The sequence below is a fragment of the Mytilus californianus genome, unplaced genomic scaffold, assembly GCF_021869535.1.
Source record: "Mytilus californianus isolate M0D057914Y unplaced genomic scaffold, xbMytCali1.0.p SCAF_2, whole genome shotgun sequence".
Lineage (NCBI taxonomy): Eukaryota > Metazoa > Mollusca > Bivalvia > Mytilida > Mytilidae > Mytilus > Mytilus californianus.
Genome location: NW_026262668.1, coordinates 23,489,159 through 23,516,003, shown reverse-complemented (window position 1 = coordinate 23,516,003; position 26,845 = coordinate 23,489,159). Strand labels below are relative to the sequence as shown.

The window sequence follows — 26,845 nt, the reverse complement described above, 5'->3', positions numbered from 1 at the left end:
AACATAGTATCAGTTCAAGAAGGAGAAGAAAAACTCGCTTAACATACAGGTACAATTAAACAAAAGAAATTTAAAAAAAAAAAATACATTTTTGAATTTAAATTAACTTCGAGAATACGGTATCAAAGACTGACAACACCCTCAGCAATCGGCTCATCAGGTAGCAATGATTATGATTCCTGGCATGTTACGGAAAGAAAATGTTATACCTTCAATGTGTGAAATCTAGCAGTTTCTCAAATTCCTATTATTGATTTATAAACAACCCATATGTACTGTTGATCGTTCAAATTAAATATTTGCCGTTGTACGTTAAGGGAGCAACCTTTTAAATTCAAGGGGGTGGGGGTATGGTTATTTGTCAGAGTCAGAATCTTTTTAATATAAGATATGGGGGAAATCTGGATTCAGAATATTTTTTTTTGTCATCTGCTTGACCACAATATTTTTTTTCATCAAATTAGGGATCAGAATATTTTTTTAGGAAAAAACCATAGATGCTTGGTTATGACTATTTGTGTGCATCATGTCATAATGGTATATTAAACAAGTTTGCACAATGTTTATGGTACGTTATGCACGTACACACATTTTACAAAGGATAAAACTCAAACAGTAACAATTAAATAAACATTCGGTTGTATTATCAGAATTTGAATAAGCTCATTGCAAGGATATGTATCATCTTACTATACAAATCCTTGGTATAAGGTAATCATGGTAATATAATTATTAAAAACAAATTTGGTCACCTTCCATAATTATTATAAGGACCACATGTAGTAATTGTAGAGAGACAATAATATTGTATTACGTATTTTCTTATTCTCGCATGTTTTATAATAACTATTGTATTATGATGTTAAATAAAAATTATAACGGTATCTAACTTGTTAAGCGGCTTGTCTGACATGGGCCCATGATTGAATAAAAATGTCTTATATGTCCATTGTGTACATAAGTACATGATTCGTGTGATTAGCTTTGTTAAGAGACCCTTTCGAATCTTGCACAGTTCCGGCAGTCGTTTTACTTGTAAGCCTGTGAAATGTTTACACCACGTGGTTTACACGCAGGTGTAACTTGACTGCCGACTTGGCGTGTCATATCAGTCAAGGTCTTCTACACACAACATGTGTATACAAAGGTACTTTGTGTCAACTGTTCACACTTACGACTGTAATATAAAGGGTTAAGGGCTATATATAACAAAATAACAGGTCAGTATTATTCTTTTAAATTGTAAAATTCTATTTTTTTTTCTTAGCAGTAAACCTTGAATCAACGCATTCTGATTCAAGAACACTTCATGTTCTATTTTGAATACGCCATACCGGGATCATACGGCATTTATTGGCATGATATAATAGTATAGGGTTTATTTTAGCTTGTCGGGGTTGTGACATTGATAAATTCAGAAAGAACGCCACAGAGAGCATCCTGGATCCAGACATATACGAGGGAGGGCCAAGAGGAAGGAGAATTTTGAAAATTAATACATTTAACCTGGCCTAAAAGAACTAAAACGATATTAACGTGTATTTATATTGTATATATATATAAAGTATAACTATTGCCTGTACTGTTTAAGACAGGATGAAATGAATATTCTGTCCTACGGAATGCAGGAAATAATAAATGTGTAAAAAATTGAAAATAAATAATTCTAGGTGCCTAGCAATAGGGGAAAATGAATATTTCGTCTGGAACCCCCCCCCCCCCCCCCCCCCCCCCCCCCCCAAATAGAATAAATCAAATTATCATCCCCTTAACCATGTTAACAGCAAAACGTGTGACAACCATTTTTGTCTCCTAGATATCAGCATGGTGCACATATTTTAATACTGTATATATATATATATACAGAATGTAATAGTAAATATACACTTCTATTACATTTTGTAATACCATGTATGAAGCTGTAAATAAAAAAAATGTTTTTTCCAAGGATTTAAATCCTTGGTTTTTTCAGGGACAGTCTATACTAACGGGACTGGTCACTTATAACAATGATAGAAAGTATAGAAAGTCCCTGGTTTTTCTCACTTCAATGTCATTTTGTCTCATTGGGAATCTGAATCATACCTCATCTTCTTACTTTTATTTTACTTTCTCATTCCTATTTTAGTTTTGATTAAATTTTGCATTTGTCACCGTTTAATCTTTTGACAGCCTAATTTGCATTCGCCATTGGTATACCAAATTTTGTCTTAAACAGGGGGGGGGGGGGGGGCGGCTGAAGTCAAACATAAGAAAAAGATTACCACCCCCCTCTTTTTCTCCAAAAAAAAAGAGAAGAAAAAAGGAAGAAGTAAAATATTTACTTTGGCCATTAAAAGGGGACTTTTTAGACCCCCTAGCTGGAATTCCCCCCCCCCCCCCCCCCCCCCCGACAAGTCTCTAACGAGGAAGATAAATGTTTATATTTCTACTGAGGTGACTCTTGCATGTATATATATGTAATATACATGGAAGAAAAAGGTTATTATCAACTTTAATAGGCAAAAATATTGTGAAAATGTTATGTATCAAGAACGTGGAGAAGATATCTTTTCAATACATGATTGAACATCAAGTCTATAAGCTTATTAATGGTCAAGAGGATTTAATAATTTGGAGGGTCCCACAAAGTTTGAATTGTGACATGTTGCCGAACAAAAACATGAGGAGATATCGCATAAAAAATGCCGTAACATAAGAGGAGGTATGAATCCATATGTTTGGCCCCTGGAATTGCAAAAATAGTAAATTTATTCAATATTTTCAAAATTGTATTAATTTTATTGATATATGAACAGGTTAATATGAACTGACCACTTTAGTGCAGAAAGATTACCTACCTGACAAAATTAGAAATAAACCAATGGCCTGATTAATTTATAGTAACAAATGAAAAACAAATACTACAGACAGCAACCAACAACAACCATTGAACCACAAGCCCTGAATGTTCGTCATCATGTAGTCTTTCAATAGACACAATTGACACTATATTAACATTTATTTTTTTTAAATTCAGATTATTTTTCATGTAAACAATACAAGATGTTGGATTTGGGATTTGTGAAGAAAGATTTTACATCTTTGATTGGAAACATCCATCCATGGATGCTGAGTCATTTTGTTATGTGGTTGGATATAAAAGTTGCAGAGTACAAAGTGTATGGCCATATGGTTCTAGGTTTGTATATATACATTTGTACATAAAGAATATATATGGACAAAACATTTTTACCAACATCTTCATTATTGACACATCAACATACAAACATACATTAAGTTCGTACTAGAACATGTAGAACTTCCCCTATTTCAGCTTTATGACAACAAAAGATTTGACACAATGATATGAAGATTAGACAAAATTTATCTAGGTATATTCACTGTTGGGGGTTATTGAAACATCATGAAAATTGAATAAAAAAGTACAACATATAATCATAAAATTAAATAACTTGAAAACAAAAATACATGTACCAAGAATAGTGAATGAATAATTTATTAGTAATCACTTTATACCACATCAACACAAAATAGGTACAAATATGATTCTACCACCGCATTGAATATGAAATGATATTTCTCCACTCTCGACAGTTAAATTTTTAATATATTTAAAAAAGTTGGCAAGCCTTGCCTTTTAAATATATTAAAAATTTAACTGTTGAGAGTAGAGAAATATTGTAAAGCATGAGTTTCCAAGGTGGAATCTGTTTTCTCTAATGATTTTTAGACCATATGTATACTAGCTGTATAGATCTGTATTTTTATACGACCGCAAAAATTTTGCGGTCGTATATTGGTATGATGTTGGCGTCGTCGTCATCCGAAGACACATTGGTTTTTCACACAATAACTTTAGTTTAAGTGAATGGATCTCTATGAAATTTTACCATAAGGTTCAATACCACAAAAGGAAGGTTGGGATTGATTTTGGGGGTTATAGTACCAATCATTAAGGAATTTGGGGCCAAAAAGGGGCCAAAAATAAGCATTTTTCTAGTTTCCAGACAATAACTTGTGGAACGGTGTATGGATCTCTCTGAAATTATACCATAAGTTTCCATACCACAAAGGGATGGTGAGGATTTGCTTTGGGGGGTTATGGCTCAAACGGTTTAGGAATTAGGGGCAAAAAATGGGGAAAAACAAGGGTGTCCTGATTAATGGACAAATACTTTAGTACAAAACATAATTTAAAGCAGTGTAAGGATGGTAATTCAAATACATCATTACGGTTAATACACAACAGCATAGTGTATTGCACAAAAGCAAAAAATTGAATATAAATTCAAATCATATAACCAATTCTAAGTTCTTTGACTACAGTTATTCTGTGTCAGAAACCTTTTATGTGTCAAATATTTGATTACAATCCAAATTCAGACCTGTATCAAGCGTGAATATTGCGTCCATTTTTGCCCCAACTGTTCAGGGTTGGACCTCTGCAGTCGTATCCAGCTGTGCTCTGCGAAGCAATTTATTCAATTTATCTGCAAAAAGGTCACAGTGTTCTTTAATATGTGACGTCATTAGGCATGGTCACCTTTTTTCGTGTCTTCACGATTATGAAATTCAGAGGGAAGCAAGAAAATTTGACGTCACAATTGAATTTTGACCAATGAACAATGATGAATAACTGATTATAAAAAAATAATAAAAATGCAACCAGTCATGAAAAGTATAAATCTGGTTAGAACTAATTTATAGAGAAATGTATATATATAAATCACAACTTGTCAATTTATTCATTATTTAAAAAGAGGATTTTTTATGTGTGTGTGTGTGTGTGTGTAAGTTGCAGTCTCATGGAGGTATACCCTAGATTTCCTTTTAATGATATTTATAAATTTGTGTATAAATAGATCTGTGTTCCTTTTAGCGTTATAAAAAAGGTTACACCTATATAATAGGAAAAACAAAGTACTGAAATTAATTGCATTTTTAGATGAAATGTTTATTTTGATTTACTTATTATATTTATATTAATATGAATCTGGTCATCATAGAAGGAAAATAAATATTTATGTTTTTATTTATTTTTTAGATGATACTCCCAATGACACTCCACAATGGTTGAGAGGTTATAAGTCATCTGATGTGTTGGATGTGGTAAAGTCCCGTGAAAATGATGAGTCAAGGTCACATTCTGAAGGTGATTATTACAAATTTGATTATAAGATATTCATAGAATTAGATAATACATGAAAAGGATAACAGAGATTACCAAAAATTTTGGACAGTATGATTAAACACAAAATCACCAACACCCATCTCCCTAGAAAACAATAAGCATAACAACACAAGGTCCAAATAGAACGACTTGGGAACAGGGACAAAATATGGTTTGGTTGAACCAATTTTCTGTGCTCAAAAGCTGCAGTCTTAAAACTCTTTAGTCTTTATAAATATCTAGACCATGTATTGTAAAAGTTAAATTGTGCACAGTCTTGATGAGCTGCATGCATCACTAGGTTGACCACTATTTAAAACAAGGAAACAAAAGACAAAAATTAATATGGAAGGCAAGGTAAAAAAGTCTGATATAAGATAGAATATAGACTATATGTTGAATTTTATTTGTATATTTCTTTTTAATCTTCTGTTGATCCCAACCTTTAACATGAAACCTTTTATCAGCAGGATTTCTCCAAAATTTATCGGGGGAGGATGGGTGGCACTTGAATTAATTAAACATGGGTGGGTGCATTTTCCTTAGAATTTTGTTAGACATGTTAGAATTATAAGAAAAATTAAAATTAAAATTTTATGAGTGGTCAGGGTAATAAAAAGTGCCTCTTATGCCCACCATGCATTTAATTATGGAACAGCCCTAAAATTAGTTCATAAACAATGGAGTGATTTAAAGCAAGCTTATATGACTCATTCAGGATCACTTGACCTTTCAAATTTCACAAGGTCATAGTACACTATGAAGGTCAAGGTAAAATTTCATCATGACCTGACATTGACTTCAAATTGAAGGTCTTAAAATACTGATCATTTTTGCAGTTTATAGTAGATTGATATCTGTTACCTTTTAAAAGATATACACACAATACTATAATTTTAAGAATTATCTTGTTGTAACTTTTGAAAAGACATTTTACAGACGGTCGGATATTTTTGAGCTTAATGTATGTTGTACCTAAATGGTAAAATTTTGCCTATTAATATAAAACTGCAATGAAGATTCTAATATTTCTTTGATTTTTGTCATGCTTTACAAAGACACATGCTTTGTTTGCTATTACACAATGAAATTTTGATATTATTTACATTGATCCCTTATTTCCATCACTTTCTAGTTCCTTTCCATGTTTAGTTAGTATTAATCTGATATCATATTCTAGTAGATTTAATTTAACTGTTTTTGGGTTCTAGTCATTGAATTGAAAATCCATAGTCAAACAAAATAATTATTTAGATAAAATTTCACCTATCAGATTTCCATGCAAGCCATCCCCTGTGGCATTTTTAGTTACTTAAATATATTTTGTATCTCTTTTTCTAAAAATATTAAAAACAAAAGAGTTGGTTCACTAACTCATATTTTGGCCCTTAAAACCTGAAATTTTTTAACTGTGATGATTTTGTGAAAATTTTATGAAAACATATGTAAAAATGTCATATTCATGATCATGATGATATTGTTTCAGTTATGAAAGCTTTTCACTGGTTACATCATTAGTGATGTATTTGTGGCGTCATAAATGTAGGTGAATTTGTAAACACCTGATTTTTGGCATAATTTGGTGAAATATATGTCAGTTTTCTGAAAAATTAACAGTGGCACCATCCCTCGCCCACAAATATTTCTGCCGAATTTTAAACATACCATATTCTTTACTTTTCAACCGAAATTTCAATGGGAAGGGGCGACACCACATATGAAATCATGAAATAAAGTAGAAAAAGATGATTAATTTCTGGAAAAATGGACTGAAATGAAATCTATACATATTTCATGCTAATATATTTATAATATATGAAACAGATATATCTTTTTTCTTACTTTCAAAAATAAAACATTTATCAATACATACACAGTAAATTTACAATTGAAGTTTTAAAAATGCACCTTTACAGGGCCATTTATTAGGGTTACTGGCCTTACTCCTTTGCCTACATACCTACCTACCCATACCCAACAGACATGGGTCAGGATTGGGCAATCTGCAAAATTTTTAATTGTGGCCTGGTATGGAATGACCAATTAATACAAATTGATTCTAATTTTGCTGAATGCATTTGTGTGTGTGAAAAAAGAAGAAAAATGACAGCAGTGAAATGATAAGTTTAAACTGCATCTCTAAATTTTAACAAATGTTTACACCTGATGGCCAAAGAGAAAAGATGAATTTGAATCATGTGATTCCTAAGTTATTTCCCCTAAATAAATCACAAGATGAAATTATGAGAAATAGTTTCATGACATTTAGTTAACATCAATAACAAAAGATATGAAGTTTATTCGTTCTGGAATAATTTTGCCTCTATCAACTAATCCATCTGATATAATGCAAATCATAAAACTCACTGACTTTGTAACCTTGAGAAATGAATAATATTTTTACCGAATCCCCCTGTATGTGTTTAACCTCATCTCTTCTTGTTTGATCAGGTTTAAATTTTATTGTTTTTATACGACCCAAAAGATTTTTTTGGGATCGTATAATGGTATGATGTTGTTGTTGTCTGCATCGTCGTCTGCGTCGTCGTCCGAAGACACATTGGTTTCTGGACAATAACTTTAGTTTAAGTGAATGGATCTTTATGAAATTTTTTAAGAAGGTTCAATACCACAAAAGAAAGATTGGGATTGATTTTGGGGATGATGGTCCCAACCGTTTATGAATTAGGTGCCCAAAAAGGGGCCCAAAACAAGCATTTTTCTAGTTTCAGGATAATAACTTGTGTATAAGTATTTAGATTGCTCTGAAATTGTACCACAATGTTTAATACCACAAGTAGAAGGTTGGGATTCATTTTAGGGGTTATGGGGGCCAACAGTTTAGGAATTAAGGGCCAAAAAGGGGCCAAAAACAAGCATTTTTCTAGTTTCCGGACAATAACTTGTGTGTAAGTGTATGTATCTCTCTGACATTTTACCACAAGGTTCCATATAACAAAGGGAAGGCTGGGATTGTGTTTGGGGTTAATTGTCCTAAACATGTAGGAATTAGGGGCCAAAAAGTGCCAAAAACAAGCATTTTTCTAGTTTCCAGACAATAACTTGTGTGTAAGAGTATGGATCTCTCTGAAATTGTACTACAAGGTTCCATACTACAAAGGAAAGGCTGAGATTGAGTTTTGGGGTTATTGCTCCAAGGGGGGTTTCAAAAAGTTGGGGGTGGGGGGGGATTTGTTTCCCATATTTTTTAAGGGATTCATATTTTTTTTCAAAATTTTTAAAATTTCGAATTTTTGAAAAGTTTCAAGAAGAAATCTTCAATTGCACAGTATTGCGCAATTGATTTATGAGATCTTTGACCACATTTATTTTGTTTCAGAAACCTATATTATGTCAAAAATTGGATCACAATCCAAAATCAGACAGTATCAAGCTTGAATATTTTGTCCAAATTTGCCCCAACTGTTCAGGGTTCGACCTCTGCGGTCGTATCAGGCTGCGCTCAGCAAGGCATTTTATTCCATCCTATTTAAATCAAGGATATAAATAATTATGCACCCGCCATAGTGGAGGGGGCATTAAGTATTACCCTTGTCTGTCTGTACGTACATCCATACGTCCAGAAATTGGTTTCCATTCTCTAACTTTAGTTTGCTTCAACCAAATGTTATGAAACTTATACATAATGCTTATTACCATCAAACACAGATCAAGTTTGAATCTTGGTGGCGTCAGTTTTACCGTTCTAGAGTTATGCCCCTTTACAAATGGAAAAATTGCTGAATTTTTCATTTCTGTTCTTTAACTTTAGTTTGCCTCAACCAAATGTTATGAATCTTATACACATTGCTTATTACCACAAAACACAGATCAAGTACGAATTTTGGTAGCGTCACTTTTGCCGTTCTTGAGTTATGTCCCTTTATAACATTATATGCAAGCAGGGGGGGGGGGGAGCATCATCTGTGTCCCATGGACACATTCCCCATCTATTTTTTTTATGCATTTATATTTTTTTAATTGTTAAAATAAGTAAAGTATATTTTTCACTTAGCGTACATGTATTTATATATGCTATTTTTTCTGTATTCACTTTGTCATCTTTTTCAGGATCTTCAAGTAGACCAGCTTTAACACTTGAGTCACCTTCACCTGCAAAGCAGACTAGATTGAGTACATCATCATCACTTAATCAGTCATGTGATCATAGTAGTTTTCCTCAGTCTCACCAAACACCACAAAGACAAATATCACCATATTCACAAACACACCAAAGTTTGCCTACATTAGTAAAACATTCTCCGATTTACAGAAAGGAAAAACCAACATCAGCGGAGCATTCTAGTGAAAATAAAATTCTTCCATGTGACAATGAAAATAGACGTGCACATTATAGAACACAACAATACATGGACATGATAGGTGAGAGAGACTTCACACAGGGACTTAGAAATACACAGGTGTCCCAGATACAACTTCAGGAAAGATGGTCACAGGAAATTGAAAAAAGTGTCAATCAAGCTGGCGTCATTAAAGACAGAAATCTCTCAAGTCAGTCAAGTTTTAATCCAGTTCAAGCGTCTAAACAGGAAGTCCCATCAGAAACAATGTCTAGAAGTACTATAGTTCTAAATGAACCACCAGAACACATCAAGGAGCTCCAGAAAAGACTTACCTTTGAAGGTTCTCAGGAGGTACTAATATCAGAAACTTTACTTATTTTATAGATGAGAAAAATCATCATTATTGATAAAAAAATATTAAATACATAGCTTCTCAGTCATTAATAGATTTATCTCATTTCCAATTTCTATGAGTATAAATTGAAAAAAATATAAATTCGATGTTCTGGTGTTAACTGTTAAATTGACAGTGCACCATTTGAAGTGTGCAACATCATCATACTAATATCTGCCTAAGACTCTTTATTTGTGCATAATTACGCTGTCAGTAACTTCACTTTCGTTTTTGAAAAGAACATTTTCTTCATACCGGATGTTGACTTGACAATGGTAAAACATGGACCAGAGATGGATACTTAAAATCCGTGTACGTTTACAATGCACAACTGAGTTTAAGTAGCTCTTTCCACGTTATTTCTACAGGAAAATACTCGAAATGAACGTTAGATAAAGGTATTAATGATATTTTTAGCATTTTTGAATAATCGGATGCATAATTTAAGCTCGCACCTACACACATGCGCACGAGTGTACTAGTTAAAATGTGGTTCTGACGATTTTTCACTTAAAACCTTTATTACTACCTTTTAAATTTTCATCAAATAATATTTATATACGTTTTCTGGTAATCTTGTTGGCTAAATAAATTAGACACAAACCGCTGATATTTAAGAAAATAACTTTTAATAGACCGATCAATGTCCGGTACAAAATAGTTTACCTGTCACCTGAACAGGTAAAATCTGCTGTCAGAGAACTAATTAACCTTGATTGTAATGAGAAGGAATTAAAGTAGGGTTTGTTTTGATAGTAATTATTCATCATGTCACTTTTATGACCGGAAATGTGTGGCTGTTTAAGGCAAAAGGTCAGGTCAAAAACTGAAAAGATCGCATGAACTATATTTTTTTTCTGAACTATGTTATTAAAATGTCTGTTTCAGCCTCGACACAACAAGTCATTTATATAATTTATCGGACTTGTCCGGAGTATATGACCGTTTTGGAAGCCCTGCCGCATAGTCAGCTATAAAAGGCCCCAAAATGGCAAATGTAAAACAATTCAAACGAGAAAGCTAAAGGCCTGATTTATGTAAAAAACAATGAACTAAAAAAACAAATATGATATTTAGCAACAAACAACAACCACTGAATTACAGGCTTATTGTCCATTATCTAATTTTATATTTAACATTCAGGAGTGAAATTATATATTAGTGTATACAAGTAAATGTGCCACTCAGGAAATACACATACACACGATTTTTCGCACAATTTTCATGCATGGCACATTTACTGTGTGAACTAGTGTACATTGAGTCTATCATCAGCATCCACGAGAAATGATATTAGAATGCCATTAAGATGGAATACACCTGTTGCAGTTCACATATTTACATTAGTTGCTATCTTTTTCAACTCAGTTAAATATATCTTATTATTCAGGTACCTGGAAAGAATGCTGGAAATATTTCATCAGAATCCACTATTCAAGATATAATAAAAATAGAGTTATCGTCAGATGAAGAATCTCAGACAGGCAATTCTGAAAGTCAACAAGGGGAAATGACTTGCTTAGATACTGGACAGACTGAGACTAATTTAGATGGCTGTATGGAATTTGATCCAAATGACCATTTACTACAGGAAACTAGTAAGAAGTATTTAAATAATGTATTTGTTTACTAGATGTGGAAGAAAATAACTCAAATAGAAAAGCAGTTAGAAGAACATGATGAAAAAAGCATTAGTTTGATGATTGAATCCCTTGATATTGTACATGTATGTAAGATACACTACCATCTACCGTGGATACTATTACTTGGACATTTTATCAAAGGAAGATGTCAATATTGATATTTTTGGAGTTTCTTTGAAACTATTTCAACACAAAAAACCCTGTTGAAACCAAATACATCACAGTTGTATATGATATCAAATCTGAAACCAGTCTGGATACTGTTAAAACATTAAAGAAATCCCTATTAAATCATTTTATTGGAGTACCCAAAACATGTACATTGTACATTCATATGACATTGAAACAGTTTACAATATACATTAGGAAAATATTGTGAATTATTATGAGATTTTGTTGTACAATTGTATGTTTATTTGTCTGTCATGTCTTGGAATGCTGTATTTATTAAAAATAACATTCTAAATTTTGTGCTTTCTAAGGGCTTTCCTGGATTAATACATTAGGAACGCTCAAACCTAAATATTTGAAAGCCAGGAATATATATATACATCAGTCAGGGGACTTACTTAAATGAGTTATTTATAAAATCACTTATTTAAGTAGCAAATTCAAAATTTTGTCATAAATTGTGATTTTGTAGTTTTACCAAAATTTTAAACATATATATAGGTTTAGATTATATTTTATTATTAGTAAAATTGGAAAAAAATAACCTTTTTCTTCTTATAAATATCAAGGTTATGCCTTTGATGCAATCATTTAGCTGTAAATTCTATATTTGTTGAAAAAATGCTATAATTAAGGCTTAACATAATGAACTGATACTTTCTAATCAGATTTTTCCCAGCAGTGGGAGTAATTTTCCTGTAAAATTCAAGGTTTCATCTTACAGATTATGTAATAAAATTTTACTGTTGGCGATCAAAATTTCACTGTTCGAGGGTGTTGAAATTAGTGGGGGTAATTAAAATAATAATACTTAAAGAAGTGATTTTTTGGAAGAAAATAGAGGTAAGATACTTAAACAAGTGATTTTCATGTCATTATCCCAGATTCAGTACAAGCTAGGTTATCACCTGACATGACCGGTCATCCTATCAACACAGATGTTGGTTCTCAGATAACTTTAGCAACATAATTAGTCCCTGGATCATTAGTCTTGTATATTTAAAGCTACAATAAAATTAAATCACTTAGTCTAGTGATTTATTTGAGCTACTTAAATAGGTGATTATTAATGAAAGACAACTCTTACTTCCAACATTTGTGGATAAATGTTACTTGAATCAGTGATTTAAAAATCACTCATTTAAGTAAGTCCCCTGACTGTACATAGAAGCTTTATGACCAGAAGGGACTTAAAAAGGAATAGCCCAATTCATCTGATGCTGTTATGTTTTAATTCTAATAATGTTCCCCTGTGCTCTGTATGACATTGTCTGAGCTCGAAAATCTGGAAACCCTTAAGTAATTTGAATTTTTTTTAGCGACAAATATATTGAGAGCCTGTTTTATGAGTAAACTATAAGTGACATGTAATAACAAGTGTAGTAAATTTGTTTCAGTTTTACATATTACTTTTTAAAGACGACTTTCAAATTCGTGCACTTTCCCGTAAATTTCCTATTGTACAATGCTTATGTTAATAAGTGACAGTAAGAACCGATTGTTCAATGAAGTTGTTTACACTGATTGACCCTGAGACAATAGGTGTAACTCATTCACAAAAGACAACTGAAGATTGGTGTATGAATTATGTAACTTTTGTCAAAACTGTTATTAAAACACTTAACCATAATTTTGAGTCAGTATTGTTACATGTAATACACATTCAGATCAATAATCTTCTTGAGTAATTATCTAAAAGAATTTGAATTGCAGTGTTTATAATGACTATTCAGCTGATAAAAACTTCTGTAAACTTTACTTACCGGTAAGTTGTTTATCTGATATTGATGTCAGCATGTTTGACAAATGTCTGGAATAACCTTTACCAGGTACGTAGTTGCTAAAAATCTAAATTGAAATTTCCTTTCTTTTTTAGATTTAAAGGAATTAGCTGATGATATAATTCCAGTACCTGTATCACTGTACTCAAATGATGTAAGACCTGCAAATCCAACAAATGGTAAGTTTTCAATGAATTCTTCTGGTTCTTAGTTTACTCATTTCAAAAATACCACAAATTGTCCTTAAGTTAAAAAGATTTTTACATTTAACTACAAGTTAAAAATTTTTGCTACTATGCCAACTGATACATTGTGATATGATTCACAATAAGGACGACAGAAATAACAAAAATATTAGTACAACAGACAACACAAACCTCCAACAACTGACTCCACCCAGAAAAACACATGGTCCAGATAACCTGAGCATGGGCAACAATGATCAACACATGGTCCAGATAACCTGAGCATGGGCAAAAATGATCAACACATGGTCCAGATAACCTGACTATGGATAACAATGATCAACACATGGTCCAGATAACCTGAGCATGGGCAACAATGATCTACACATGGTCCAGATAACCTGAGCATGGGCAACAATGATCAACACATGGTCCAGATAACCTGAGCATGGGCAACAATGATCAACACATGGTCCAGATAACCTGACTAGGTACAGCCATATAATCTTGTGGAGTTCAACTAGTTTTACATGTGCAGGAACCTCCCAAATTTTCATATCTTATTTAAATGTCATAAAAATAAAACACAATAAAAAACCTGGACAGTTCAGCTACCAATAGGATGTCCACAGTTCTGTACATGGAAAAAGAAAAGTCAAAGGATTTGGATATCAGGGCACAGGAAACAAGTGCCTATGTATCAGGGTCAAAATGTGCTCACCACTATAGGAAGAAAACTTTTGAAGGTAGTCACAGTTGTCGGAAGACTGTTATAAGAATATAAAGTTAGAAACAACACTCCTAACAAGGTTCTTTGAAATCTCATCATATATTTTATTGTCATTGGCAGAATTTGATAGAGACAAGTCAGTATTTAAAAATGAAATTTGATAATAGGAAATGTTGAGTTTAGGTCACCAAAACTCACCAAAGATAGCAGGCTTATGATTTTGTATGTATTTCGTCTACAAAAGACTCATCAGCATGATCAGCGATGCTCGAATTAAAAAAGTTAAAAGGCCAAGGTGAAGAGCAGTGAGGACCCAAATTTCAGAAAGGTTTTGCCAAATACAGCTATGGTAATCTTTTCCTTAGTATTTCCAACAATTCAATGACAAGAATAAAATACAAAAAAAATACAATTGGAAATATTATAGGTTTGCATACATATCTGAAATCTGATCAATAAATCATTTAAATTCAGCCTACAGAGCCTTTATATTCACTGCAATAAAATTGTATGTTTCAGCTGGTTCCAGGATGGAAGATGAGGCTTCTTGGAAAAGTAAAAAATGGGAATATTTTGAAAAATTACGGAAATCTCGAGGATCAAGTTATATGGGTGCCAGAGTTCACTCCCAGTCATTACAAACTGTATTACCTTTTCCGGATCCATTTCCATTGGAAAAGCTTCCATATGGAGCAAGGGCAAAAGAAATGATTAATACTGGAATAGTCAGCAGGCCGGGGAAAATGCAATTTCTAGATACAATCTTTAATGAAGTTGTTAAATACACAGGATTGTAAGTTTTTCTTTTTAAATGTCTGATATCCAATGAAAATTATGCAAAAATTGGCATTTATTGTTAATTAGGGCCCTGCCGAATGGCAGGCGCCCTATAGTGATCAGTCTGTCCGTCCGTCCGTAACAAATCGTGTCTGCTCTATATCTAGAGAACCATTATGATTTCAAAGTTTATACTTGACATGTATATTAACCAACACCAGAGGGTGTGTCATAATGTATGTACAACTTCCTAGGTCAAAGGTCAAGGTCAAAAACTGGTTTTAGTTGACAACCCCATGTCCTATGGTAAAGATTGTGTCCGCTCTATATCTTGAGAACCTTTATGATTTCAAAGTTTATACTTGATATGTATATACCAGTGGGTGTGTCATAATGTATGTACATCTTCCTAGGTCAAAGTTCAAGGTCAAAAACTTTGGTTTCAGTTGACAACCCCTTGTCCTATTGTAAAAATCGTGTCCTCTCTATATCTTGAGAACCGTTATGATTTCATAGTTTATACTTGACATGTATATTAACCAACACCAGAGGGTGTGTCTTAATTTATGTACAACTTCCTTGGTCAAAGGTCAAGGTCAAAAACTTTGGTTTCATTTGACAACCCCATGTCCAATAATAAAGATACAAATTTTTTACCACACATTATTCACAGTAGAGCCCACAGAGATGGCTCCCATCTCAATGATATCTAGTTTTGTCTGTTTGTTCATCCGTCTTGCATTTTTAATTTAAATCTTATTATAAGAGTTATTATAAGACTTATGGGACTTTGTTTTATTTAAAGATACACCATTTTATGTAGCATATTTTATGTAGCTCAAGTTTGTTGCGGTCAACTGTATGAAATGTTCTAACAAGTTAAATTGTGTCATTTCAAATTAAACTTTTTGAATTTTGCTTTTTAGTTTTATGACTTATAGCATTAAATGTTCACATATATACATGTACCTTGTGAAGTTCATCTTGATCAGTTTTGCTTACAACCATAACAGTCCAAATATTTATGTTATGCAATGTTTGGCCAAGGCAATGTCCTCATCATATTTTATTATTTTGACTTTGATGTTATAAAGTTATCTAAATTTTACCTTCTTCCATGTTTACTGATAGTTCATTTCTTTTGACTAATCCTATTTATATTTTAGTTGATTTTTGTTTAGATTTTATGAAATGAAGAAAAATTTATTCAATTTTCTTGATTTATCTTTAATTTTTTTCTGACACTAAATATAAGCATATTTGCAAATGTTTAAAAATAACTCATGGCTAATTCACCTGTTGTTTCAAATGGAGTAATTGTAGTGTGATTGACATTTGTGAACATTTTATGAAGTTTTATCACAGCAAACTTATGCTCGCTCCCCCTAGGCAAAGATAATTTTTTTTGTTCAGCATGACATGAATGTTTTTATATAAAATTGAAGCTCTAGCTTTTCTTCCTCTATGAAACTTGGTTGATTTATGGAAGGTGCCCTAGTAATAAACCTCAATTGGTTTTGATCAGAACATGGCTGCTAGAGGTAGTTTTAAAAAAAAAGTTATTTCCTGTGAAACTACAAAGCAAAATGATTTGGAACTGTAGCAGTGTAGGGGATTGATGACAAAAAAATCTTCTGAAACCAAATTTTTTCAGAAAAAATTTTTATTAAGCAAGTAATAAGCAAATTTGCCAACAGAGATTTAAGCTCATAAGATAGGAGCTGCCAGTTCATTTTCCACCAATATGGATTAGATTGAAGTTAAATTTTGTGTAGTTTTTTATACGACAGCAAAAAATTTTTGCGGTCGTATATTGGTATGACGTTGGCGTCGTCGTCGTCGTCGTCCGGCGTCGTCATCCGAAGACACATTGGTTTTCGCACACTAACTTTAGTTTAAGTGAATGGATCTCTTTGAAATTTTACCATAAGGTTAAATACCACAAAAGGAAGGTTGGGATTGATTTTGGGGGTTATGGTACCAACAGATAAGGAATTAGGGGCCAAAAAGGGGCCAAAAATAAGCATTTTCTAGTTTCCAGATAATAACTGTGGAACGGTGTATGGATCTCTCTGAAATTATACTACAAGTTTCCATACCACAAAGGGATGGTTAGGATTTGCTTTGGGTGGTTATGGCTCAAACCGTTTAGGAATAAGGGGCAAAAAAGGGGGAAAAACAAGGTTGTCCTGGTTAATGGACAAATACTTTAGTACAAAACATAATTTAAAGCAGTGAAAGGGAGATAAATCAAATTTATCATTGAAATTACCTCCCTTACACTGCTTTTAAATTATGTATAAAGTATTGGTTAATGAACAATCAAGATAATTTAAAACAGTGTAAGGGAGGTAATCCAAATACAACGTTTTGGTTACTTCCCTTACACTGCTTTAAATTATGTTTGAAGAAATGCATATTTATAAAGGAAGACCAGTAAAAATATCTGCAAATGTTGCATCTTTTTTTTTTACAAAAAAATCCATATGAAAGATTTGACACTATATTTTAAATTCCATTATAAAATAGATTAAGTAAGCACTATGGTAAATTTAAATGGGTAATTATGGTTGCAAACTCCATTGGTAATTTGAATTGAGATTATGACCATATCTTGAGGGAAAGATTTTTTTCGGGGAAAAAGGGGGGGTGGGGGTAAAAAGAAATTGTGGGGGGTCAATTTTTTCTCATTTCAGATTTCAGAAATTAAAAAGAATTATTCTTCAAATATTATTTTTTTTCAAATTTCAAATATTGAAAAATTTCAAGAAGTAATCTTTAATTGCACAGTATGGCGCATTAGGTTTGTAAAATCTTTGACCACATTTATTTATTTGTTATGCCAAATCTAACCGTGTATTTAGATTTTTAATTTTGGGTCCAGTTTTCAAATTGGTCTACATTAAGGTCCAAAGGGTCCAAAATTAAACTTTGTTTGATTTTAACAAAAATTGAATATTTGGGGTTCTTTGATATGCTGAATCTAACCATGTATTTAGATTTTTTATTTGTGGACTCCGCTATCAAATTGTTTCATATTGAGGTCAAAAGGGTCCAAAATTAAACTTCGTTTGATTTTATCAAAAATTGAATTATTGGGGTTCTTTGATATGCCAAATCTTACCGTGTATTTAGATTTTTAATTTTGGGTCCTGTTTTTTAAATTGGATTACATTAAGGTCCAAAGGGTCCAAAATTAAACTTTGTTTGATTTCATCAAAAATTGAATTATTGGGGTTCTTTGATATTCCAAATCTAACCGTGTATTTAGATTTTTAATTTTGGATCCGGTTTTTTAAATTGGTCTACATTAAGGTCCAAAGGGTCCAAAATTAAACTAAGTTTGATTTTAACAAAAAATGAATTCTTGGGGTATTTGATATGCTGAATCTAAACATGTGTTTAGATTTTTGATTATGGGGCCAGTTTTCAAGTTGGTCCAAGTTGTGGTCCAAAATTAAACTGTTTTTGATTTCAACAAAAATTGAATATATGGGGTTCTTTGATATGCTGAATCTAACCATGTATTTAGATTTTTTATTTGTGGGCCCCACTATCAAATTGGTTCAAATTGAGGTCAAAAGGGTCCAAAATTAAACTTTGTTTGATTTCATCAAAAATTGAATTATTGGGGTTCTTAGTTATTCCAAATCTAACCATGTATTTAGATTTTTAATTTTGGGTCCCGTTTTTTAAATTGGTCTACATTTAGGTCCAAAGGGTCCAAAATTAAACTTAGTTTGATTTTAACAAAAATTGAATTCTTGGGGTTCTTTGATATGCTGAATCTAAACATGTGTTTAGATTTTTGATTTTAGGCCCAGTTTTCAAGTTTGTCCAAGATGGGGTCCAAAATTAAACTTTGTTTGATTTCATCAAAAATTGAATTATTGGGGTTCCTTGATATTCCAAATCTAACCGTGTATTTAGATTTTTAATTTTGGGTCCCGTTTTTTAAATTGGTCTACATTAAGGTCCAAAGGGTCCAAAATTAAACTTAGTTTGATTTTAACAAAAATTGAATTCTTGGGGTTCTTTGATATGCTAAATCTAAACATGTGTTTAGATTTTTGATTATGGGCCCAGTTTTCAAGTTTGTCCAAGTTGGGGTCCAAAATTAAACTTTGTTTGATTTCAACAAAAATTGAATATATGGGGTTCTTTGATATGCTGAATGTAACAATGTATTTTGATTTTGGACATTGGACCATAATAGGTTAATCAAAAAAATTCAAGTTCTTAGACCACATTCTTTCTGTGTCAGAAACCTATGCTGTGTCAAATATTTAATCACTATCCAAATTCAGAGCTGTATCAAGCTTGAATATTGTGTCCATACTTGCCCCAACTGTTCAGAGTTCAACCTCAGCGGTCGTATCAAGCTGCTCCAGGTGGAGCGCATTTTTAAATAAGGAATGAAAACTAAGTTTTCTTTTGTGTTTACATTTTAATGGCTATTATTGTAACTGTTTTATCTTCCTATCAAGCTACGCCCAGCGAAGCATTTTATCTTTAAATTCCTTTTGAAATTTTTACCTTGTATTTCAAACAAATACATATATGTGGTAGCTTTTATACTTTCCATATTATGTGGGCCAACAGATTGAAAATTGTGCTTTTGCTCAGTACATATTTTTTAAGAATCCTCAGTTTTTATACAACTGCAAAAAAATTGCTGGTTTCCTAACAAATACTTAAGTATCAGTCAATGGATCTCTATGAAATTGTACCACAAGGTTCCATACCACACACAGAAGGTTGGGGTCGATTTTGTGGGGTGTGGCTTTAATCATTAAGAACCTAGGAGCCAAAAACAAGACTTTTCTAATACTGGCTAAGCTGGTTCTAACATAAATTATTTCTGATCTATATTAAGAAACAACAAATACTGATACGGCAGGAGATACAACAGGGTGTGTAAATTATTATATTTAGTTTGTAAACAGATTTACTAAGTATTGCACAACAGCAAAGTATTGCACAACAGCAAGAAATCTTCAATTGAAAATAAATACAAATCTTTTAACCAATTTCAATGAGGATTAATTTAAAGTCTTGAATTGTTTGAGGTTTTTACCATGTATTACTATATTGGATATTTGGACATTTTTGAATTGGTCTACATTGAGGTCCAAAGGGTCCAAAATCAAACTTTGTTTGATTTCATAAAAAACTGAATTCTTGTGGTTCTATGATATGCTGAATCTAACTGTACATTCGGATTTTTTATTTTGGGCCCTTTTTTCAAATTAGTCCATATTAAGGATGTACACCTGAGGAGCTAAAAATTTCTATAATTAAACTTTTTTTCTTAACCTGATTTTTGGGTTTATATGACTGTAAAAAAATAATTGGTGAAGAAAAAATCAAATGGTGGTGCACTTCTTTTTTTGCTATAGCCATTTGAAAGTACCCAATTTTGATGATTTTCCCATTTTTCATCAATTTTTACCCATTTTTGGGCTATCATCATGAAAAAAATCACAGTTTCACAATTAAACTTTTTTTCATACTTTCACTAAAGATGAAGTGGACCAATCTAAATAAATTTAACTTAAAAAAACTATAGGTAGGTGTTAATATACGAAAGTTTTATAAAATTTTGTTGCTTTTTCGTGTCAAATTTACCATGCTGTCAATTTTGTAAATTTGGGATTTTTCTCTCTTTTTTAGAACAAAAAGCATGTTATTTCAACTTCTTTGTTATAAATGATTGAAAAAATAAATATCTACGAAATTTGAAAAGAAAAAATTGATATGCATGATATTGGGTTGTACATGTTTCTGGTAAACTCATTTCTTGTACCCCTCACCCATTTTCTCAACATTTTGGCTAAAGAGACTGACTTGAAAATTTTATTACTCAAGGTGTAATACCACCATTGATTTTCCCCTATTAGTCTTTGTTAAATTTGCACTTTTCAAAAAATTGTGCAGAATTTATCTTTGTTTCAAATAAAGAAATACTTGGCATGAGTAAAGTTTGATCCTGTCCAGTAATATAGAAAAAATTTCACATAACATTTCATTGCATATAAGAAAATAACCATCACTGGAAGTTAACCAATCAAATTTTCCCCCTTTTTTAACCTGTGTACAAGCTTTAGTAACCATGTAACCTCAAGTTTCCAAAATATTCTATAGAAACCCCAAATAAAAAAATAATGGTGCTGTGAAATACCCAAGATATATGTTTATGACCCAGAAATGTTTTACTGCAATGAAATGTAGGATCAATTACCTACAACTGTCAAATTCAAGGGAATATTTTTTTCGACCTATTTTCGTATGCAACCAGATGTGACGTACTATGATTTGGTGGTATTACACCTAAAGAAGACCTTTTTGTTAAATAAACTGAATGTGACTTTTTTCCTTTGTAATACTGGTTATTTCAAGCATTCCTGTCAAGTTTTGTCATAATCAGTTCAATAGTTTGAGAAAAATCTAGTATAATGTAAGACGACATCTACAGCGATTCGAGCTAAATTTCTTTGAAAAATCCAAACCAAGCCGCATCATGATAGAATATAGTGTGGACCAATAAATGATCAAATATTTATCTCATCTGCCTACAAACAGTTGAATATGATACAAAAGATGACTTTAGGATGATAAATACTACTAATGGACCTCTTTGTCTTCCTTATAAGGTCTCTTTTGGGCCATTTACACCTCTCATTTCCTCAAAATTTCTACTTTATAGGCCAATAAATAAAAATTTTGGGGTAACTTTCACTCATTTATGATAGAAATGTTAAAATAAATGATTAATTGAAGTATTCAAGCTGAATGAACTATCTGTATAAAAGTTTACTGTCTCCAAGGAGGTTTCAATAAGTCCTTACGTAAAACTTAAATTTACGCCGCGTTCCAGAGAGGGACATAAAAAGCTTCTCTTTTGGTGAATAATTTGTTGTTACTGCTTTAAAAATAACTTCATTTACTTAAAACTATATATTTAGTAAAGTATTTCTTAGGAAAAATTTTCTAGTATAGCAGAATATAAGAAAAAAGGAGAAAAAGCTCCCCAAAACTCTAAGTATGGCTTATTCTGTCAACCAATATTCATGGTAAAGTCCTATTTCAAGGAAATTTTCTCATAAAATGTGTTTTGGAGACTCAATCCACTCAGAATATTTCATTATTAGTAATATTTCACTTAAATAGCAAGAAATTTTAACACATGAGAGTACTCACAAGGTCAAAGGTGCATGTACAGCTTCCCATATTAGGTGTAATACCACCATTGATTTTCCCCTATTAGTCTTTGTTAAATTTGCACTTTTCAAAAAATTGTGCAGAATTTATCTTTGTTTCAAATAAAGAAATACTTGGCAAAAAATGAGTAAAGTTTGATCCTGTCCAGTAATATAGAAAAAATTTCACATAACATTTCATTGCATATAAGAAAATAACCATCACTGGAAGTTAACCAATCAAATTTTCCCCCTTTTTCAACCTGTGTACAAGCTTTAGTAACCATGTAACCTCAAGTTTCCAAAATATTCTATAGAAACCCCAAATAAAAAATAATGGTGCTGTGAAATACCCAAGATATATGTTTATGACCCAGAAATGTTTTACTGCAATGAAATGTAGGATCAATTACCTACAACTGTCAAATTCAAGGGAATATTTTTTTCAACCTATTTTCGTATGCAACCAGATGTGACGTACTATGATTTGGTGGTATTACACCTCAAAAACTACTTATTGTAAATACACAATTTTTTCACAGAGTTAAGTTTGATTATAATGTTTTTCATTGATATTTTCCACTTGTATCACATGTTTTGAAAATAATTCCAGAACGAGATTTCAACGAGACTGAAACGTCAGAGGAATACATCCCTAAGGTCCAAAGGGTCCAAAATTAAACTTTGTTTGAATTCATGGGGTTTTTTTTATATGCTGAATCTAACCATGGAATTAGATTTTGGATATTGGACCATTAAGTAGATTAAATGTCTCATTTCAAATTTTTAAGTTATCTGACCACATTTATTCTGTGTCAGAAATCTATAATGTGTCAAATATTTAATCACTATCCAAATTCAGAGCTGTATCAAGCTTGAATATTGTGTCCATACTTGCCCCAACTGTTCAGAGTTCAACCTCAGCGGTCGTATCAAGCTGCTCCAGGTGGAGCGCATTTTTAAATAAGGAATGAAAACTAAGTTTTCTTTTGTGTTTACATTTTAATGGCTATTATTGTAACTGTTTTATCTTCCTATAATATTTAAAACAAAACTAGTTTACGTCAGAAAAATAAAGACTGTTTTGTATTCAACACTAAACTGTTGAAGCACTATAGATAACTCTGGTCCATCCCATGTTTCTATTAAGCCTAATAAAAAAAGTTGATAATTTTATGGTATTGACTTATTAATAAATATTGTCTATTTACTTAACACTGTACATTATAATAAGTATGGAATGTTGACCCTTGTACATTTTTACAACATATTCTTTCTTTTTATATTAATGTTATGTAAAAATAAGGAGATGTGGTATTATTGCCAATGAGATAGCTATCCATTTAAAGACCAAAGGACAAAGATGCAAAAAGTTACAGGTCATTCTTCAGTCTTCAACCATGAGCATATTGCATAGTTAGCAAGGGATGACAAATTGTGAAACAATTCAAAAGATAAAACCAATGTTCAAAATATACTACAACAAGAAATAAAATTATAAATATGGTATATGTCTTTTTTACAACATATTTGTTTAACTTAATTTCTGTTTACAGATATCCAACACCGCAACAAAAAGTAGAAGTTGCTAAAGCCATAGTGACTACTTTTCCAAAGCTTGACCAGAAAACAAATCGAGGTCAAGCATCATCTCTTGTAAGTTGTGGTATATTTTTGTCCCCTGTGCAACACGTTTTTAAAAGAGTTATGACCTTTTGAAATATTAATTAGATGGAATTGTATTGTAAGTATGTTTATGTGTACAATTTTTGCAAGATTTTATCAGATTTATATCAAAAGTTTGCATCAGTGATTTCTTGGAAAATTTCTAAAATTGGTGACACACAAATAGTTTTAAAAGAGTTATGCCCCTTGGAAATATTAAATTTATTGGAAATTGTATTGCATTTGCTCTCAAGCCTTCATTTCTCTAAGATATTTATAAAAATTTAAAGAAGAAAAAAAAGATGTTTTTTAGTTATTGGCCTTGGACAGAGAAAATATGTGAACTCCGGGAACATTTCAACTCTGTTTATTATTTGCATGTAAACAAAATTACTGGATTCATAGTTATTTATGTGATACCAATTTTTGTTCATTTTGTGGCTATAGGGAAAGCTACGATTTTAAATGCAGTATAAATTGACTATAGGGTTGTATACAAATTTTTACAAAATATTTTGATGCCATATATTAAAAAAATTATAATGAGACATCAGGCAAAATACATTCAAGCATTTTTTTCTGAAATTTCTCACAATCTTTCACTGTTTTAGAAAATTTGTCCAATATCCATGTTCTCTTTTGTTTTATTTTTTTGTTTTTTTTTATGTCAAAATTAGACACACATCAAACTATACAGCTACATGTTGTTAAAAGTTTTTTTGTAGTAAACAGATTTTTTCAGAATATTTATTTATGATTTTTGTCAGTTATATTTTATCGTGAGTAGATAACACATGGTGCTCATTCTCCAAGTAGACCTTTCCTGGAATTAACTTTTACTCATTTACTCATTCATGAATACGTTATTGACTTTCTAATCTACCTCAAGCCAAGATAAGATGGTTTGTTTAACATCAATGGCAAATATTTCATGCATATTCAAGACAAGAACAAAATTAATAATAATTTATTCAATAAAAAGGTTAACTGGTATGGTTGGGAAATATTTAATGCCACTGCAAAAGGAGGGTTCATTGCATGTGGATAGGACATAAAAAATTGCCTTCTAGCAGGCCACATATGGATGCATAAAGAGTTGGGCCATGGGTTCTAAAACATGTAGAGAAATTCAAAGTGATATTTTCCCTTTATGAGGCATTCTTTTATTTTTAGAATACTATTTGGAAAATCACCCATGTAAATGACGATAAAACAAGGATACCAGGGTGTTACCCATAAATAGATTTAACATATTTAATAGTATTATGCTAATTAGGTGGCGGTTAATGTCTGGATTATTTTTCTATTTTTAGGACCAGTGGTTAAATGTATTAAATGATAAATTCAGAAATGAACGGAGAATGTTGCACCATGGTCCATATCTGAGTAGGCAAAGGTAGATTTACAAAAGCCTATATTTTATATACTGGTACAAATTCACTAAGTAATGTGTCAAGCTTTTGGATGACAAGTAATGTCACACAATTCCAACAGCCATCAATTATGTATTTTTTCGTCTTCTAAATTTGTTTATTGTCAACATTTATGGTTTAAATTATTTGTTGGTTTATTTAAATTTATCAACATAAGATTTGTAAGTTTCTATATGTTTGTACAAATTTCATGATAATGAGTCAACTTTTAGCACCAGTTTCACTTTAGATGCCCATTTTCTTTATGTAACTGAACAGTCCAATTGCATCTTGGTATTTTTTTCCGTACAGTAAAATTATTTATTTTAAGTTACATATATATTTCATAAAATAAGAGCATTGTTTGAAGTAATTTGAATGAAGATTTTTCAGGGAATGTATTTAATGTTTAACCAAATTATAATTGTTATATTTCAGGATTCCTGGATTACAGTCCTCAGTGACAAATACAGAAACGAAAGACGACTCCTGAATCATGGACAGTTCTATAGAAAACCTATAAACTATGTAAGTCCTTGGAAAAAACGGCAGAAAATTTCTCAGAGACATACTTATTCTCTTGCAAGACATTCAGATGAAACACCAGAGACCCAGGAATTTCAAGAAGAAGCTCAGAATCTAAATTTAGAACTTCCAGACGATGAACTATCAAATGCCATAAATGAACAGTTGCATACCTTAGTTTCCAGAACAATGGGAGACAACTCTGTTCTGGATATAGACATTAAGACAGAACCAGTTGTTATGATAGAACCAGGAGGTCAATAAAAATAAAGTTATTATTTGATTTTTTCATAAAAGATAAGAATCAACAAGAAAAAAGACATGTTATAAATGGCAGCTTATTATTTTTTTGGGGATGGGGAGGGGGAGATAACCTTTTCATCCAATCATGAAAATAAAAAACTCATTGGCATATAGTTTATGTTAATATAACCATGGTTTTGCATGGCCTTTGTTACAATTCAAGAAGCAAATACTGACAAAATATAACTGTTATATACAGTATGTAATTGCTTTGTAACTAAAACTTGCTATGGACTTCTATCTTTATCCAGAATGAACACACTGGTAAATCATTCCTAAATATATTTGGCTTTTAATTGCATAAATCCTTTTTCCATGCTTTGCTTACAAGGATCTGACAACACTCTTTTTTCTGTTTTAAAGACCTTTCAAGGTCCTCAGGTTTTGTTGTGATGATAGATACCTTCAAAAATTTGTAGGGCGGAATTTCATTTGCTGGTGTTATAATTAAAAAAAAACAGAAAGTAGAATAGAGTGTTGTCTGATCATTGTAGGCAAAGTGTGAACACAGGATCTGTATTTTAATCAGATTGAACACAAATAAAACAATAGAGACCATGAATTAAGGTCAAATATTCTAAAA

At 31.7% G+C, this 26,845-nt stretch overlaps 1 protein-coding gene across 2 annotated transcripts; it reads left to right on the top strand.

Annotated features, from left to right (window-relative positions):
• Positions 1-1,099: 1,099 nt before the first annotated feature.
• LOC127729511 (uncharacterized) lies at positions 1,100-26,371 on the top strand. 2 transcript variants are annotated; one of them, XM_052237346.1, is made up of 10 exons: positions 1,100-1,220; positions 3,020-3,181; positions 5,048-5,155; positions 9,245-9,828; positions 11,262-11,469; positions 13,562-13,645; positions 14,901-15,174; positions 23,914-24,013; positions 25,336-25,418; positions 25,873-26,077. In XM_052237346.1, exons 2-10 carry the CDS (start codon positions 3,046-3,048, stop codon positions 25,925-25,927), a joined length of 1,632 nt encoding a protein of 543 aa, XP_052093306.1. In that variant the 5' UTR covers positions 1,100-1,220; positions 3,020-3,045; the 3' UTR covers positions 25,928-26,077. The 2 variants fall into 2 exon arrangements, with proteins under 2 accessions (XP_052093306.1, XP_052093304.1); XM_052237344.1 differs by lacking the exon at positions 25,336-25,418 and having other exon boundaries at positions 25,873-26,371.
• The last annotated feature ends 474 nt before the right edge of the window (positions 26,372-26,845 follow it).